This window comes from Aptenodytes patagonicus, chromosome 3, assembly GCF_965638725.1.
Source record: "Aptenodytes patagonicus chromosome 3, bAptPat1.pri.cur, whole genome shotgun sequence".
Lineage (NCBI taxonomy): Eukaryota > Metazoa > Chordata > Aves > Sphenisciformes > Spheniscidae > Aptenodytes > Aptenodytes patagonicus.
In genome coordinates this window covers 2,975,085-2,994,357 of record NC_134951.1, presented here as the reverse complement: position 1 = coordinate 2,994,357, position 19,273 = coordinate 2,975,085, and the positions used below count along the sequence as shown (strand labels likewise).

At 39.7% G+C, this 19,273-nt stretch overlaps 1 protein-coding gene across 3 annotated transcripts in view; it reads left to right on the top strand.

The window, feature by feature from the left end:
* The window catches only part of KIF13B (kinesin family member 13B), a 133,992-nt gene that overhangs the window by 74,468 nt on the left and 40,251 nt on the right, over positions 1-19,273 (top strand). For 2 of the 3 annotated variants that reach the window (XM_076332573.1, XM_076332572.1), the window contains exons 14-26: positions 1,264-1,394; positions 2,440-2,526; positions 3,526-3,716; positions 4,562-4,772; positions 5,894-6,056; positions 7,092-7,238; positions 7,706-7,855; positions 8,539-8,667; positions 10,258-10,428; positions 11,373-11,530; positions 13,165-13,297; positions 14,297-14,443; positions 17,440-17,469. In XM_076332573.1, the coding sequence (XP_076188688.1) occupies positions 1,264-1,394; positions 2,440-2,526; positions 3,526-3,716; positions 4,562-4,772; positions 5,894-6,056; positions 7,092-7,238; positions 7,706-7,855; positions 8,539-8,667; positions 10,258-10,428; positions 11,373-11,530; positions 13,165-13,297; positions 14,297-14,443; positions 17,440-17,469 (1,848 nt within the window). The remainder of the gene's footprint in view (positions 1-1,263; positions 1,395-2,439; positions 2,527-3,525; positions 3,717-4,561; positions 4,773-5,893; positions 6,057-7,091; positions 7,239-7,705; positions 7,856-8,538; positions 8,668-10,257; positions 10,429-11,372; positions 11,531-13,164; positions 13,298-14,296; positions 14,444-17,439; positions 17,470-19,273) is intronic. The other variant, XM_076332574.1, reaches the window with a different exon arrangement.

The following is a 19,273-nucleotide window of genomic DNA, read 5'->3' as shown; positions in this document are numbered from 1 at the left end:
TCATTCTCTTCTCTTTGAAGTGGTCTATAGTAACTCTCAAAACAGCCACAGAATTAGCAACTGGGCTGAAAGATGGTTTTGGTTTAGTCGGTCTTAGGAAATACATGATCCTCTTTGATATCAGTCATAGTTGCTGTGTGATATCTCCATGAAACCAAGGGAAAGAACTTTCTCAATGTTGTATCTGCTAAAAAACATGGAAAAGGACAAAAGAGCTGAGCTGAGGTTTTGGGAGAGGGATTGAATCCTTTCCAGGCGCCTTGCACGTAGGTGTCCGGAGTGTGACTCAAGCAGCTAAATGAGCCTCGACACTGACAGCTATTGAAGCAGAGCCGACTTCTGTGGTGTTCATTGTGAACACATGACAAGAGTACACTGAAGACAAAGCCTGCTCAGAAAACAGGCTTTGGCCCATCAGTACCAGCAGAAAAGTCTCAGGTGGTACTGTGCTACTTTCCTTTTCTAGAGAAAACCCTTTTGCATGGGGTAGGTTTTGTGTGTTTCAGTTAGCCTTTATCTCTTATTTTTTAATAATGTAAATTTGTTTTGTTGGTTGAGAATTTTGGTGCAGAAATCCCTGTGCTTTGAAATTGAAATTCTTTCGATAAAATGCCTTCCACCTGTTTTGCCTAAAATTCTGATAAAATACTTGCTTCTCGGAGTAAATATCTTGTGCACATTCTCTTCAGTGCTGACCTGCATATGTACTAGTTCTTATAAGCACCAAAGAACAACTTGATCTGACTTATCTAAGCTGTTGTAGCTGTTCCTCAAAAATTGCTCGGATATGCCTAAAAAAGAAATGGATGAACTGGGGCGTGTGTGGAGTGATCCTTCCTCTGCCAAATCACTCATGCCTTGAGTGCTTCAGGAATTTCCTAAGCCGTTGGATGATCTAGATGAAACCTGTGTAATAGCCATGGGTCTAACCGCTGTGAACCTGTCTTAATTCTCTTCAAACTCCTTTATACTTTTGGCATTTACAACATCCCGAGGCACTGAATTCCACAATTAAGTTATAGAAACCTCTTCATCTTCGGATTTAACTGTTGCCTGTAAATTTTCCTGAGTGCTCCCTATGTGTTACTGTAAGACAAAGCGAGGATTTGCTTGCAATGTTTCATTCTCCTTTTCCCTCTAAGGGAAGTATTGAACAGCTTTCGAATTTTGGGACTAGATGACAAGATATATCCAAGAGGAGAGTGGATGAGTTAGAACTAGTGAACTTCTGCAATCCATTGCTAACATCTTAATTTTTCCCAGGAGCACACGTTGATAGGCTCAGACAACTCTCAAGATATCCAGCTGTGTGGAATGGGAATTCTTCCTGAACACTGCATTATAGACATCACCCCAGAAGGACAGGTTATGTTAACACCTCAAAAAAATACTAGGTAAAGCAATAAAATACAGCTCCAGTTGTATGATAATTGTAGTTTTAGCTAGTATATTATGATTAGTGGTGCAAAAAGATAATTAAAAAATGAACTTTTCCATGTAGTCTGAAGTAAGAAAATTCTACTGCTTGTATCCTGCTTTTACATTTCGTTTTAATTGTCATCAACCCCTCTGTCAACTCATGTCTTTGGTTCTAAAGAGATTTCTCTCAGTGATGGTGTTTGTAGTCTAAGTTTTCAAAGAGAGGATAAGTAAATCGCATATGCTTTCAGCAAGTAGATACTCGCTGATTTGCAGCTGTGTAGATGTAACTCTATCAAAATTTGAATTAATTTTCTAGGAAATCTGTTGATATGCAAAGAGCTGCTGAAGCATTTGTTGCTTTATTTGATTAAGTAGCAGTACTTGAAAAGCAGATGGTATATTTAAATTGATCACAAAATGACATGCATCGTCAGCATCTCCAATAATTTATTGTTAGATACACAAAATTCAAGAATTTCACTTTTACCCTGATTCGTAGCTGATCCTGCGTTGAGCAGGAGCTTGGACTAGGTGAATTCCCTTCGAATTTCAGTTATTTTCAGACATAATCTGACTCTGAAATAAAAGTAGTTTCTGATTATTCTAATTGGTTTATTGTCTTTAAGCTATTTCTATAGCAAAGTTCTCTGTGTTATTAAAATGTTTCTATTTTGTGTCTGTATTTCAAAGCAGTGTGAAAAGTGTTTATTTCCAGTGACATCATCTTTTTTCAGGCCCCTCATTTTTAAGCTCTAATTATACTCCCCAGACATAGCTGTCATAATATCTATCCAAAAGTAATGAACTCGATAAGCTTAAGAAATCAAAAGAAGCTGAGTTTGAGGAGTTTATAAAACAGCACAGGGTAGGTGAATGAAGTTTCTGGGGATATTTTGCCTGTTTGCAATCCATAAACCTGTTCTCCTACCTTAACTAGTTACAATAAAGAAAGTAGTACTGGAAAAAAAGCCAAGCCTTATATAGATGCATTTGCTTTTGATTTTTGCCTTTTCACAGGACATTCGTAAATGGTTCTGCTGTCATGTATCCTATCCAGCTACATCATGGAGACAGAATACTGTGGGGAAACAACCACTTCTTCAGGTACAAAAGATATTAAAGAAATTGTAAGTTTGCGCCAACTTTGTTTTATCTTAAGGTATAAGGAAAGATGACAGTGGAGCATTCAGGCTGCAGGAGGAGGTGATTTCTTTTTCACTGGGATTATAAAGGCAATGCTGATGTTTGGCTGTTCTTGAATGCTAGATGTCATAGCAACCGTGCATGATTTTAGTTTCAGGGCAACAGGTTGACTTCACTTCTTGTATTGTCAAGGGACTGTAACCTTGCTGATGAGGACCTTGCTGTAGTTATCAGTACTATTACCTCACTGAAGAGATTTAATTTTGGGGGCAATAACTTTAATGTGGTTCGGTACCACATTAATATTAAGTTCCGCTCTTCCACAGTGAAAATATTACACCCACGCTCTGACTTGGATAGGTTGCCTTTTGGATTTTGCAGCCAAGGTGTTAGATTTTTGACCAATGTTATACAGTGATCTGGGTCTTACAAGGGCACTGTGTTCTCTGTTCCCTGGAATTCCAGCTCCAGCCATACCTGAGACCTTCCTGTATCAGACAGGATCACTGGCAGAAGTTTTCTGTGAAAGACTGTATTCTTGAAACCCTCTGTGTCTGGTCTGAAATACCTTAAAGATCAGTGGATTTAAATGATAATCTAAAACTTAATTGTTTTCTTTTATGCTTGAAAAAAGAATCCACATAAAAAGTGGGATATAATTTCATTATTGCCTCTAAATTATTTGGATATGGGACGACTGAAAAAATTCATGGTTATCTAAACTGTATGATTAGTAATACCAGGTACTCTATTGTTAGAGTGTAGAATGGATCAGTTAGTTTGCCTTGAACTCCTCTGTTTACCCTGAGGAAAACGACACTCACAGGAGATCAGCAAATTTTGAAAGGGAAAAATCTACTGATTTGGATAATTACTTAATTTTAATAATCTTTGAAAGCAACCCTTTGTTTCAAAGCTGAGCAATTAATAGTTCTTTAAATATTTTCCTCTTACATAAAGGCTGAATTTGCCAAAGAAGAAAAAGAAGGCAGATCATGAAGATGAAGAGCGAGACAACTCTATGAAGTGCAGTAATAGTGTTGAGCAGCTGGACACAGATGGAGACAATTCCAGTGAAGTGTCTAGTGAGATTAACTTCAGCTATGAATATGCCCAGATGGAAGTCACTATGAAGGCACTTGGTAGTAATGGTAAGAAGCAACAGAAATTATTGGAAATAGGTACAGAATATGAGGTTACATCTTCAGGGACTCTTAACCACAGACTTTTTCCCTTACAACTTCCTACTGGAGAATTCTTCTTGTAAATGACTCATCATAGCCATTTTAGCACTTGGGGGGGGGGGGGGGGGAACCCACCACAGAATGTTTTGCTCGGCAGTTCTTGTTGAGGAGAAAGCCAAAAATGGAATATTGGTGGAACTGCAGCCTCAAATCAAAGTGTTTTCACTTTGTTGTTTATTTTTCTTGTGTTACGTCTCACTTGGGCATTAATTGTAGTGATTTCTATCTCTGAAACCATGTTCCTTAGTCTTTGTGGTCTTACGTAGCTGTCCCAGAATGGCGTTATTTTGGGAAACAGGAGGAAGGGTTTTTTTTTTCAGCTGGGTCTTTCCCTTTTCTCAATTCTCTTAAATCTTCCATTCAATCTGTTCTGTAGATGTTTATTTTACGCCACAGTTCAGCAGCATTTTTTTAATATGCATTACAGCAAAAATATAATCTCTTCCTCCTTTTACGTGCTAACTATGTATACTCGCTAGGACGTTCTTCACGATGGATTTCAGTGGCTACTGCAGTCCCTAACGCGGATAACTGCAGATATAGAATGGGGAAGGGAAGTACCGAATCATAGTAATCGTGCCTTGCCCAAGGTCATACAGCATATCTGTAGCAGAACGTGGGAAAGATCTCGTATTTCCGAGTCCGCTGTTTCTGCCCCATGTTCATTACGTGATTGTTTCCATTTAATTTTATGGTTACCAGGTATTTGACCCCCAGAAGTACTAGCTTCTTTGTTTTCAACATCTGCTTAGATCCAATGCAGTCAATCTTGCAAAGCCTGGAGCAGCAACACGAAGAGGAGAAGAGGTCTGCGCTTGAACGACAGAGGCTGATGTATGAACATGAACTGGAGCAACTGCGAAGGCGATTGTCGCCAGAGAAGCAGCATTTCCGCAGCATGGACAGGTTCTCCTTTCATTCTCCCAGCGCTCAGCAGCGGTTACGGCAGTGGGCGGAGGAGAGGTGGGTAATCAGATCTGACCATCAGGAGCATTCATTTAAAGTTCTTCAGTGCTAGTGAATTTTGCAAGCTTTTTAACTGCATTACCCGCCTCTGCCAAATTTCTGAGAGGACTCCTGCAGGGAACTGGGGAGGACAGAGTGAAAATATTAGTCTAAGAACAATCAGACCTATAATGCTAGAAAAGGTGAGAAAGAATGAGTGTCTGCTTTGTTGTTAAGGAGAAACTCTATCCTGATCGGCAACAAATTTGACTAAAGATGAGGTGATTGGAAGAAATTTTGGGACTCCTATAGGAGTTTGTTCTTCTGTGGATCATGACTTGGCTGCTGGAAGGTTGTTTTTCCTCTTGATTCACATCCATCTGTCTGACCTGGGCAACCAGAAGAGTGCAGAAAGAAAAGGGAGTAAGAGGATGATACAAAGAATTTTGATCCAGAGCATTGCAAAAACTGTTTAGTAACCACAGAGGGGCCTCCTCTTAGGCAATTGCACTGCGGTTATTTACTTCAGCCTCTAAACAATCATTTCCAGTATTACTGTCAAAAAGAGCAGCTGCAGGAGGAAGATGAAACGAACCCTAAAACAGTTAGTATGGTCAAGACATTGTAACGAGAAAATACAAATCTAATTTATATGGCTAGAGAAGCAACTTTTGAAATAGAAAATATTTGAGACAATCTAACAAGGTGTTAGCTGCGTGTCTGGAATATTTTGTGGTGCCAGATTCCTGTGCTGCACAGCTGGCGCGCTCTCACACTTGCCAGGAAGGCTAGTGAGCAAGTGGGTCATGGTGTCTGAATAAATCTTTCTGTGTAAGATGGAACATCCACATCTGTGGTGGGGAAACTCTGGAATAAGCCACACAAGAGCTGTTTGGCAGATGCATGGAGAAGTCTCCAAAGCCAGCACTATGCTAATGTTTATACTGCTAAATTAATACAGATAATAATTTTTTAAATTTTTGCCCCAGAAAACGTGCAATTTAATTCACCCGATTTTTGTTTTAAAAAGCTGAATGTTAAGACTCCTTCCTGTCAAGTGATCATTTGTTTTGCACTCAGTTTCAATACTTGAATGCCATGATTTTTCCTGTCTCCCCCTCCAAATCCTGTTCTTTTAGAGAAGAAATGTTGACCCACAGCCTGAGAAAGCTGCGAGAGCAGATTGTTAAAGCGAATTTGTATGTGAGAGAAGCCAATTTTATCGGAGAGGAATTGGACAAGAGGACGGAGTATAAAGTTACCCTCCAGATCCCAGCTTCAAGCCTTAATGCGAACAGTAAGGTAAGGTAGCCCTAAAAGGAACTAAATCATTGTTCAGTAAGTTTGCCCCTTAGCGTTCCTATTTGTTGTATTCTGACTTTAATGGTCTAGATAGTTTGCCAGTCTATTCGTGTGCATTAAACATGGTTCTGTTAGTGCATGCTGCATCCTTATCTTACTTTGTTACCATGAAACAGTGTGCTAGCTTACTGATCAACGTTATGGTGCAAGACCCTTCCACTGGTGTTGAAGTTCACGCTTGCTTCTGTTGCAGAGTGGTAAGATCTGTGCAGGTTAGGTAACCACTATTTCAAGTATTTACCATCACCTTGTGGACATTTGGCTTTACATCATCCTAGTGAGTTGAGAAAATGCTGTCAATCCCATTGTACAGGGAGGAACTGGAGCAGAGAGGATTTGGATGATTTGTTCCAGGCATCTTAGAAATTTTGGAAGGAGGGAATTGAACCCAGACTTCCATGTCTCAGGCTGGCTACCTAAGCTGGCTTATTATTTCTGTTCTTGAAGTCAGCTCATAATTTTGGTGATAGGCTGTCATTAGTACGGTAGATGTATTTTATTCCAGGATTAGAATTTTTATCAATTGCTTTAGAAGTTTCTGTCAGTTGCTTGTTTTTCTTGTAGTCTTCTGGCACATCTAGAAACGGGACGGTAAAGAGGATTAAGTGTCTGCACTAGCTGAAAGTTGCAGACAGTAGTAACCTTAGCTGGAACTCCAGGCCTCTGCTGTAACTTGAGGATATTTGTGAAATGCTTAAATGTTCCTATTTGTAACGCTTACGTAAGGTGAAAATCCACGGAAACTAGTGCCCGTAGCTGTGATTAGACTTCGCAGTTAAACGGAACATGAATGTACTGTGACAGCCGAACTAAGAGTCTGTCACGCTTGAATTTGGTTGCTCAAGCTAGAATAAAAAAAGAACAAAATCCAAACTTTTCCAAAAGATGTTCTCAGGTTTTTTTATTGCTTTTAAACTATTTTTTTCATTGTTGTGACACAAATTCCTTATTGATATCTCTTTAATTTTTTTGCAGAGAGGCGCAATTCTCAGTGAGCCTGCTATTCAGGTGAGAAGGAAAGGGAAAGGCAAACAGATTTGGTCACTGGAAAAGCTGGAGAATCGACTGGTAGATATGAGGGATCTTTACCAGGAGTGGAAAGACTGTGAGGAAGACAACCCAGTAAGTAAGAATTACTCCAGTATTGTGCTGATAGAATTACATCCCTGTTAAATTTTGTTGTTTAAGTAGATGTTCGGGGCGGGGGGATATGCAAAGAGATAAGTTTTCCTGAGCCTTTGCTTTTCCTAGTACTTCAGCATTTCCTTGACCCTTATCTTGTCACTTTGGTCCTTGTTTGCATGCATGGTTTGGTGACCAAACCGAGCATACAATAAGAAGCAGTAAGTAAACACAACAGGAGTTGATGTTTGGGCTGACTTCTCTGAATCTGACAGCATTAAAGAGAACTTGCTGAGGACAGGCCTTATGCTCGGTCCAAAGTAAAATTCAAGCTTACATTCTTCTTGTGATCTAATCTAGCCTCCTGTTTGAGTCCATTTTTCGTTCATTAGGCTGGTTGTGCAACACTTTGAAAACTGTTTCGTGAAGAGTTTGTTTTTCTTACATAATTCTGAATTTGATTGAAGGTGATGAGAGCTTACTTCAGGCGAGCTGATCCATTCTACGATGAGCAGGAAAACCACAGCCTTATCGGAGTAGCCAATGTTTTTCTTGAGTGCCTGTTCTATGATGTGAAGCTACAATATGCTGTTCCAATCATCAATCAGAAGGGAGAGGTTTGTCATTCTTCTATAATCTATCCGTACTCAATTGTTTAATTACAGCCTTGGATCTTATTGCCTGTATACAGTAGATATTTTCCAGTTTCGTGTGCACAAGCTCTTTGCTAACAGTTTGGAATTATGCAAATCCCATAATACCTTACTAGAGTTGTTTAGACAGCTCTTTATCTCCCAGCATAGTGATTGTGAAAGGAGAAAGCTTTGTGAGCACCTTTCTGAGTGAAGCAGCCCAAAATAAATACTTAGTAGAACGCATATGAGCTGTAGCTCCACTGGCTTTCACCGACTACCATCAAGAATAGGCTCTTAAATATATACTGTAAGAACAACTTCACAGGCAGCTAGAGCATACCAGGCAACATTCTCTGTGCTCTGCATCACATGTGCGCTTTGCAGACTCTATCTAGAGACTGGCGTGAAGGTGAGTGAGATTGCAGTATGCTGTTCCCAAAGTCACTCTAGTGGCTGATTTCTTTATGTTTTTACAACAAAGGCTCTGATTCTTGCTCCAAAGATTTCTTCATCTGGTGCAACAAGTGCACAGTGCAAAACAATAAAAAGGAATAAAATGTTGTCTGCTTACAGACTGGAAACAGCAGGACTTGTAGTTACCTGAAAAGGGATGAACCTGTCACTGTTTTCTGGTACACAAGTAATTCTTAATCCTTTCTTATCAGGTATCAGGTCGTCTCCATGTTGAAGTTGTTCGAGTGAGTGGAGAGATAGATGACAGGTTAGTTGGAGGCGAGGATAGTCCAGACTGTTCAAATGAAAATGACACTCAGGAGAGAAAACTTGTCTGCCGGGTGAGTTCCAGATACATCCCACCCTCTGAGCAACCTTCTCTCTTTCCATCCCAAGTCTTAAAATAAAGAAGTCTCTGGTGCATTGGCTTCTGGATGTTAGATGTCTCTTTGTAACCTTGTGCGCCATGTTCGCTTCCAGTATTCAGCTACACAGGCAGAGTCCTGTCTTAAACTCATTGACTGACTATATGAAACTGTGTTGATGTTTCAGGATTTAAAAAAAAAGGCAAATAATTTACCTGTACCTAATCATTCAGTTGTGTGTACAGAGTTTAATACTTTTGCTGTATTTGTTTTCATGGCCTTGTGTAAAGTCCTGGTGCCCAGGGTTTGTCTTGAAGTGCTGCTGTGTGGTCTTTTCTCACAGTATTTTGTTTCTTGAGTGGCTGAAATAATACAAGAGAACTAGATGGGTTTTGTCCTTTCAATCTCCATGATTTTTTTTTTTAAGTCTGCAAGGTATTCATTAAAACTATATTTACATGTATATGCATACAATCTTACCCCAGACAGTTTATTGCAGTCTTGGAAGACATGGAAGATGTGTGCACTAGGATTGGAGCTACAATATCTAATTCAAAAGGAGTCATAGAATCTGATATACTCCCGTTGTTCTGTGAATCATTCTCTCTCAATATTTCTCTCTAAATATTCAATATTTTGTGAAATATATGCAGTTGTGTTTATTATTGTTAATAATAAAAAGGAAGTTAGCAGGAAGGATTTACTAGCAGTTCTGTGTTGTAGTAAAATGCAAGATAGGCCAAGCTGCAGGTAAGAAAAGAGGGAGTCAAAAAGCACTAGAGGGAGTGGAACCCCAGTTTTGCTGGCTTCTGGACATGAACAATTTGGGGGCAACTGTACTCTCTTTCACTTTTTATCCTGTCCCATAGAGCTCCGTGTGCTTGCAAGCAGTATGGGGCATTGTTGCAGGAAACATGTTGTTCTGAGGATCCTGAGTGGTGCTTTACCATAGGAGTCTAACTCGTCAGAACTTAATTTGACAAATGGCCAATAGAAGTTTATTAAATAATATGGTTAATATGATGGCTTTGTTTAGATCAAAACGTGTATTCGAAACATTTTGTTTCTATTTGGCCTTGATTTTGAAAAAGAGGGGACAGGCTATTTTTGTATTGTTGGGGTTGTTTTTGTATTGTTTCTTAGCATCAAAGAATAAGGACAAGTAGTATCTTCAGACAAGGATTTTGCAGAATAAAGGAGCCAGTTTTTGTATAAGTATGAAATTTTTATTGTATTTCTCTTCAGTTATAAAGTTTTTGGTGCATCTCACCATTAAAAAATACTAAAATGTTTTGGTGTGTTTGTAAAATTCATACAGCTTTCACTCCCAAGAAATACGTGCCTGGTGACATCTAGTGGCGATGTTCAGGTGATGCACTCAAAATATTGGCTCCAATGTATATCAGTGCAGAAATTCATATTTTGTAAAGTTTTTTTGTTTTGCTCCTTTCTTTTTTTTGTTATCCTTTGCGGTGGAACAGAATAACATTGTTCTAACAGAACATATTTTTAACTCTATGCCTAATGAATAAGTGCTTTTTCTTTGTTTCTTATGTCTTTTTCTAGATTAAAATACTTCAGGCTACAGGTTTGCCACAGCACCTCTCCAACTTTGTGTTCTGCAAATACACGTTCTGGGATCAGCTGGAGCCAGTTAGTGTTGCACCTGAGGTGGATTCTTCCTTATCTTCCATCAGCAAGGAGCCACGGTGCATGGTTGTCTTCGATCACTGCAATGTAATTTTTTTTCTATTTTATTAATGAAACTGTAGGCAGAAAAAGCAGGTTTATGCTTGAGCAACAGTTGCCTCTTTGCTCTCATTATTGTACTTTGTGAGGCTGATACCCTAATTCCATTTTTAATAAGAACTTGAAACATCTTCAGAGTCCATATACGTTTGATTATACTACGCTGTTCACTTGTACAAAAATCACAGAAGGTGAAGAAGCGGATTAATAAAGGAAAGCAATCTGTTCAGCAGAGAGACTTACGTTGGAGTTTACCCACAGTAAAAATGCTGCTGAGTGTGAATGGAAGAGTGATACTCACCTGAGTACATTTGATGTCCATATCTGAGCTGATCACTCAACACTGATGTAGTGGAGAGAAATGTCCCAGTCCTGGGACATGATGCGTGTTATCCTAATGCAGATGTTGAAATTAGGTTGCGTATCTTAGAACAGACTATTTCCTCCTATTGACTTTCAAGCAACTGTCTGAGTGGAGGCATCTTTAATAGAGATAACTAAAGTCAGCTTAGATGAATGCCAGCCAATCACCTGAGTTGTCATCTTGATCTTTTTATCATTTGTTATTGCACTGAGCAATTTATTCCACTTATCGTTTGTAAATAGATATAACACCTTCTGATGAGTTTCGATTTTCTGATTCTGAACATTAGAACATGATTTTTTTTTTTTTTGAACCATTGGATCAGGACTTAGAACAGCATGTGGTCATTTTTCAGCTCTTTATAGACTTTAATCTTCAGTAAATCACGTATCTTTGCTTTGCTTCCTGATTTTACAATCTGAGGTGACAGTTCTTCCTTTCCTCTATATTGTGTCTTGGGGACCAGGGTGACTTTACTACATGCTTATATGAAAGTCAAGACAGTAAATCTCTAAGCCTAAGTCATTGTGTAGTCACAGTCATCAACCCATTTGTTGCTTACATCCAGGAAGTTTCTGTAAATATTTCCGAAGACTTCATGGAACATCTTTACGACGGTGCTTTGGCAATTGAAGTGTATGGGCACAAGCAGAGTGGTGACCGCAAAAATCCAGCCCTGTGGGATTTGGGAATAATTCAAGCCAAAACACGCAGCCTTCGTGACAGGTAAATATGGAAAATAGATCCTTGGTTTAGAATTTTGGAAAAATCACTGTCTTTGGTGCCCAATTTTGAAGCAGGTTTGGGATAAGTAGTCAAATTTTGAACTGAAAACAAGTGAACATGTGTTTGAGGCTGTATCTATTAGACTATTATAAATAGACTCTGTCTATTGGAAAAACACCATGCGATATGTCAGTAGGCCTTAAAAAGTCAAAGAGGAGAAATGCCCATCGCTGTTTCAAATTATAAGTGGTAAAAGTTGAAAGACTTTGAAGTCCCTTTTATTTACAATCATAGAATCATAGAATCATTGAGGTTGGAAAAGACCTCCAAGATCGAGTCCAACCGTCAACCCAACACCACCATGCCCACTAAACCATGTCCCTAAGTGCCTCATCTACTCGTCTTTTAAATACCTCCAGGGATGGGGACTCCACCACTTCCCTGGGCAGCCTGGTCCAATGTTTAACCACTCTTTCAGTAAAGACATTTTTCCTCACATCCAATCTAAACCTCCCCTGGCGCAACTTGAGGCCATTTCCTCTCGTCCTATCGTTAGTTACTTGGGAGAAGAGACCGACCCCCACCTCGCTACAACCTCCTTTCAGGTAGTTGTAGATTTAGTGCATACTCACTCAAGTGCATAAGTAGTGTTTTACAAAAGAGCAAGCTGATTATTTTCCTTTATATTGTTATGCTAGTCTGCGCCAGAAAGAGCTATCAAGTCTAAAACAGTAAGATGGTTGTTCTGACTGTGCGCTGATATATTTATTCAAGGTCTGACTCCAATTCATTTTTGGCCATGAAATGTCATCCCTGTAATGCTTCCATTGGAAGAGCTATATTGCTAATTACTTCAATTGGAGTAAATATGCAACAGTATGGTAGTTTAGACTGAAGGGGGTTGCTTATTTGCTGGCAGCCGTTTGTTTGTCCCCAAAGCAAGCTCAGTAGCATTTTCTGAAATGTAAGTTGGTTTGCCTCTCCAATTAGAAGGCAGCTCTGCACCTTAATTTATTGGCAGTTATTTCCCTTTTTACTTCCAGCCTACGCTTGTGTTGAGCATGTTGAGTATTAAGCTATATATAGGGAAGTTTAAAAGAAAAGTCAGGAAAATATGGCAAAGAGGAGATGAAAAAAAGATGTTATAAAATAGTGAGTTATGTTTGGTAACTAAGTAATAAGTACCTCCTTCCTTTTTAATTTTGAGGTACTACGAAAGTGGCCATGTAAGCTCTTAGAAGAATTGGAGAGAAGGCAGTAGTATGATGAAGTTCAGGAAAGTGCCCTGAATCTTGAAAGCTTGTGAGACAATGTCGTATTTCATTCTGCTGTCTTCTGTATGAATCTGATTGCACTGACAACACTGGGCTTCTGTGGCAGTAGTCGAGACCAGAGCTTAAATGTTAGAACCCAGTGGAATTGGTTTTAATATTGGAATAAAGAAAAGGCTTATTTCTGATGTTTGACTGAAATAGTTGTCAGTAGAATTTATAAGCACTGCACAACTAGTAACCCTATATAGTCACAAATGGTGCATCTATTTTGCATCTTCAATCTGCAGTCTGAGCTAATGCTTTGTATTTTCTTTCTTTTGGAAAAACAAAACAAAAACCAGCATTTGACATGTTTTGCAGGTGGAGTGAAGTAACCCGAAAAGTAGAACTCTGGGTTCAAATTCTAGAGCTGAATGAGAACGGGGAATACTGCCCAGTTGAGGTGACTCCTGCCAAGGATGTATGCACAGGAGGCATCTTCCAGCTCAGACAGGTAAGGTGGCACGTACAGGAAAAAAAAAGCCTGCAGAAAGCTAAGAAGCTTCTGTTTTGTATGGTAAAGGGATGGTGTCCAAGGAACCGTCAAGCTTAGACACAAAATATGATACTGTGTAAAACAGACGTGAAGTGGAAGAAAGTGGAGTCCCTCTGTGTTTTGTGAAACTGCCAGTGTGCATGAACTCAGATGTAAAGGTGATCGAAGGCTTACCTGTAATCTTTTTGCTGTGTTCTGATCCCTGTTCTGTGACAGCAGCTGGTAGAAAGAACATCAGTCTTGACTGAACTTCATTATTTTTTAAAGAGGTCCAGAGTTCCCCTTTATTTGATCCTTTCAGCCAACCACTCCTTTGTTCTTTGGATTCTACACACATTAAATTGTTAATGCTTAACTGAGTAGTTAACATTTTTAAGTGATAAGCTATTGCCCAGAGAACACTAGGAATTAGTTAAAGTTAGAAACAGGCTGCACCTCTGAACTCCCCAACTCCTTTGATTTTTTTTTAAGATGTTATTTTTTTCCCTATGGGTTTTACTGAAGAACAGTTACTTTGCTGGATTGATAACATCAGTGGGTAAGAATTTTCAGTCAAGGAGACCAGAGTCAGGAAGAGTTGACTGAAATTCCAGTAGCTCAGCAAATTAGACTATTTTCTTTCCTCTTTTGTAGGTGGGGAAGAGATCCTATTTTCTGCCTTCAGAAGTATTAAAAATAAAATCCTATAAGCGTGTGTTTTGGAAACCCTCCAGAAAAGCAAACTGAGGAGTTGCTGAATGCTGAACTTTTTTTTCTGTAAATACATAAATCCTTGCAACAGAAGGGGTACCTCTTGAACACTAGGTCATTGAGATTCCAGTACTCACCACTTTGTTCTTCACAAAATAAAAATACAACATTGCTTGCAAATGACTGCCAGTAGAGGTCTCTCTGTCGTTAAGCTTTCAGCATTTTATATTGTTTTTTCAAAGCATTTCAAATTGTTCTTTTGGGCAGGGGCAATCTCGACGAATTCAGGTTGAAGTGAGATCTGTACAGGAATCTGGGACCTTGCCACTGATGGAGGAATCAATATTATCTGTTGGAATTGGCTGTGTTCAAATAAAACATGTCAAGTCACAAAAAGTACCTGAAAATTATCAGGTAAGAGTCTGAATATTTCCTGTTAGCTGTGGCTATTTCCAAGACATGTAAAAGCATAAAGTGATGTCCTAAGTTTGTTGCAGTTGGAGGCAACTCCATTTGTTTCAAGTTTTAGCTTAGTTTGGGGGGATATTTTTTGAACCTAGTTCTTAAACGCAGAAAGCAATGTCAGGAAGGATTGTCAGGATTGCTTTGGCGGTGGTTTTAGGGATTATTCAGGATAGTTTAAATCTAAACCTCTGTCTTTCAGAAAGTGTTGTGGACGATCTTCCTCTTAATCAAAAATCACTTTCCATGGCAAAAATAATATTTGTAAGACTATCTTCTGTGTCTCTTCTGGTTTTGGTTTGTTTTTTTTAAACCAGCGCAGTCTTAACACACCATTCAAAGAAGAGAAAATGCCAAAGTTCCTAAAATTCATTAGGAGTTTGTCCAGTAGATTTTACCTCAAATATTAGATATGGCAGCAATTTTAAGTAAGTATTCAAATTAAAATAAATCAGTGGAACATATATTCAAATAGTGTTGAGTTACAAATGTTAGAATTTTATATGAGCCAGTTGTTGGCCCATAGTGTATGTTGGCCAGTTGTTTGGCAACCTCAGAAGCACTGCATCTCATCTTAAACTGCAAGTATATCGATCTGTTTTTAGGGATTGTCTTCTTGCAATGCTTCTATCAGTTTCTAGTTTCTTGACTTTTTCCCCCAAGAGCTAAATTAGAATTTAGTCACTCCTCTGAGTTAGCAAGCTAAAATCTGGTGCAACAGAACAAGTAAGTCCAGAGACTTGCTTGATTAGCTGCCCTTGCTTGAGACAAGGCCAACTAAATGTCAAGTACTTTTTTGGACATCTCCCAGCTTTCCATAACGTTTATCCTGTTGACAGAGTATGATTCAATGCGTGTCTGCTCCCTTTTTTTGCTTAATCAGTATTGTTTTTCCCTTTGATGTCTGAAGTAGTTGGGTTTTTGTTGTCTCCTAACCTTAGCAATCCTTTGCCCCTTCTGCGTCAGGAGCACAAAAAGGGAATTTTCTGCTTTTGCAGAAATCTCACTTTTCAGCAGTATCCTAGGCAGATTATTGCTTTTATTCGCCATCATGCTTCTGCTACTGACTCTGCCTGCAGGCTCTCTAGCTGCCTTTCCATCACAGCAGTCCCCGATACCCACATCCTATGGAGCAAGTAAACTGTTGTTTCTCTCCTAGTCCTGAACGGAGCAAGTTTCTTAAGAGATGCTTCTCTCTTGAGACAGAATGATTGATTCTTGCAAATTTTACTTGAAAGCCGTTACACACCCACAACATACACATGCACCTTGAATACTGTGTTCAGTTTTGGGCCCCTCACTACAAGAAGGACGTCGAGGTGCTGGAGCGTGTCCAGAGAAGGGCAACGAGGCTGGTGAGGGGTCTGGAGAACAAGTCTTCTGAGGAGCGGCTGAGGGAACTGGGGTTGTTTAGCCTGGAGAAAAGGAGGCTGAGGGGAGACCTCATCGCTCTCTACAACCACCTGAAAGGAGGTTGTAGCGAGGTGGGGGTCGGTCTCTTCTCCCAAGGAACAAGCGATAGGACGAGAGGAAACGGCCTCAAGTTGCGCCAGGGGAGGTTTAGATTGGATGTGAGGAAAAATTTCTTTACTGAAAGAGTAGTTAAACATTGGAGCAGGCTGCCCAGGGAAGTGGTTGAGTCCCCATCCCTGGAGGTATTTAAAAGACGTGTAGATGAGGCGCTTAGGGACATGGTTTAGTGGGCATGGTGGTGTTGGGTTGACAGTTGGACTTGATGATCTTGGAGGTCTTTTCCAACCTCAATGATTCTATGATTCTATGCCCCTTTTAGCCTGTTTCATAAGGGGACAAGTCCCAGGTGAGCGTCCTGTCTGTCTCACCCTGTTTCTTCCCCAGTGAATTTCTGATCTGTTGTCCAGTTTCAACCATATCCAACAGAGCTGGCAATCCACAAAATACTAAGTTCTTTTGAGAAGAAAGACTTAAGCTCTGCTTGAGAGAGACTAGTGAGTTGTGTCTGACACTGAACCCACGTGGGAAAGGGCTATAATGCTTTATTAGTCCTGTTGCTTACAATAGCCTTCTGACTTGAACACCTGGATTTTTAGTCCCCTTATGAGCATTTCTCTATCTCAAGTATATCGCTATCTATGGAATGTGAAAGATTTTCTAAAGACCTTGAACTAAGAAAATGCCTCTTCTATATGGCTTTTTAATTTTAGCTTAGCTAAGTTTTTGCTTTCATGACTAAGATACAAAAGTAGACTCCAGTGGCTTGTTACTACTTAAATAGATAAGTAAGAACTCAGGGAGGACTGGAGTCCTCATTGCTTTTCCATTCACTGTGCAGGAGTGGCAGTTGTGCTTAAGCTCATTGCAAGTGGCTCTGCTTGTGATGCATATCGAGAATGAAAGGTGGCGTCTCCCATCAGAAAATAATGGAAATCAAAATGTCGAAGGTCTACATTGCAACTCCTGGTGTGGCAGACAGTTATTCTAACTCCCTAACTAATTGGCTTAGGTGTTTACAACTTTACTCCTCTAAACGTTGCAGCAAACTTACCTCGAATCCTTTATATCAGACTTTGATTTTCAGTGCTTGCTGTAACATTCATACTTAACTCTTACAGGTAAAACAGCACATTTTTCTTTGCTGTCCAGGATCAACAGGTTTCAAGTTGTTTCGCTATAACTGCTGTTTATTTCTGAGGACAATTTAGGTATTCCACCTTCTTCCAGCTATAAAGAATTCTAATAGCTATATTTCTGTGACATTTTTCCATTATAATTGTTGGATTATTTTAGTTTGTGTTTAGACCAGCTGATAGCAGCAAATCTTTGGGATGGAAATGTGGTTTAATTCTATGATTTTGCCATTGCTAAGCTCAGACTGCTAATACTGCTTAAAACAGTTACAGCTTTTGCATTCGATGTGTTTCCTGCTACCAAAAAAATTTAATGATGTGGTTTTGCATGTTTTGGCCTAGGAAGAAGAGGATGAAATGGACAGTTATCAGGTAAAAATTTTGAATGCTCTCTTCTTACAAACTCAGATATTTTCAGATTAAAACACATTAGAGGAGGATCAGCATTTTATGTGTGCTGTACTGGTTGGATGTGCAGAGAGCCTGTCTTCTGAAGAGACTGAAAGCTTAAGAATTGCATAGACTGTTCTGCTACAAAGCCACATGGTGGATTAGAGAGGTGGAAGAGACAGAACAAGAACAAGGTGCCTTGATGTGTATTTCCAAAACAAGATCCAATTGCTTTTTGGTTTTGGTGTTTTGGGGGAAGGAGTCTTCCTTCTTGACAAACTATGGTTAGATTGAGATTGTCCTCATTAAGAACAAGAGGAGGCATGGCAGTGTTGAAAGATGCAGTCAAAATACTTCATGCTGTTTCATATTATGAATGTGCTGTGTGTATGAGTGCTGGAGTATACTGCATAGTAATCGACCCTTGGGCAAGCAAGGGGGATTCTGTTCCTGGAGCCCTAAGACAGCAGTGGTAAAACTACTGAAATCAGCACACTATTTTTTTGTATGTAATGTCACAGTAACGTGAGCCTTAAAGGGGAACTGATGAGGTACAATATCTGTGATACATTTTTCATCTTCTTGTGAATAACTTTAACAAAAGCACATCGTCATCATTATAGATCTCAACTTTGTATAATGCGAGCAACCAGAGATTTAGGTTTAATGCTCTCTGACAGATTCCGGCATGCTTGTAGGCATCTGCGGGCAAGTAATACAACTGTAGTTTATAGTCTTGCATCCACGAATTTTTCTTGACAAAGTATTTGTTATAGTTTGATGTGGAATGAATCTGAACTGCTGTTGCCATAAAAGAGGCTTGCCTGAAGGCATCCCAGAGCTGATAGCCCATCTTTGTGGCACCCAACATGCTGCATGTAGAGTATCGTTCATTTCTGGCCATTTCTACACCAGAGACAAATGAACTGAATGTTCTTAAGGATACTGAGGTGGTTTTTTTGAAGGACATGAGCACTTAAGAAAAAGTATTTTTAAAGGCTTCATTGCAAATGCCGTAACTAGGGACAGTGGCATGATGCGGGGCAGGGATGGATTCCTAATATGAGGCTGCTAAACACTAAGCATGAATGGTGAGTCATGGATAAGGACCAGCTTTGCCACAAGGTAGTGGTTAGTGAGTTTTAGACTAGTCTGGGGGCAAAGAAGATGTAAAAAGTGAAGCTTGTTCAGCTGGGTAGTACAGAATAACAGCTACAGAAAGAGATGCCTCAGGCTGGCAAGCAAAAATACTTCCAATAAGATGTGGAAAGTTAAGGGTTTGGACCTGTGAAGAAAGGCTAAGAGAGCTGAGGTTGTTTAGCCTCAAGGAGAAGTGGAGGCTCAGGCTGTATCTTGTCAATGTATGTAAATGGGAAGGAGTAAAGAAGACAGAGCCACGCTCTTCTCGGTGGTATCCAGTGAAAGGACAAGAGGCAATGAGTCTCCACTTCAACATAAGAAACTTTTTTTTATTTTATTTTTTTTTTTTTTTTAACCGTGGTGGTGGAACAGGTTGCCCAGAGAGGTTGTGGACTTTCCATCCTTGGAGATATTAAAATCCCAACTGGACACAGCCCTGAGCAAGCTGCTGTAGTGGACCTTGCTTTGGGCACAGGGCGGGGTTGGACTAGACAATCTCCGGAGGTCACTTCCAACCTCAGCTATTCTGTGTTTCTGTTGTCCTGTGCAAAAGAAAATAATAGAGAAGAGCTAAGTGATTTCTTGGAGGTCTACTCCGTCTTTCTTATCTGCTTCTTGGGTACAGGATGAGCAGAAGGGTTGAGGA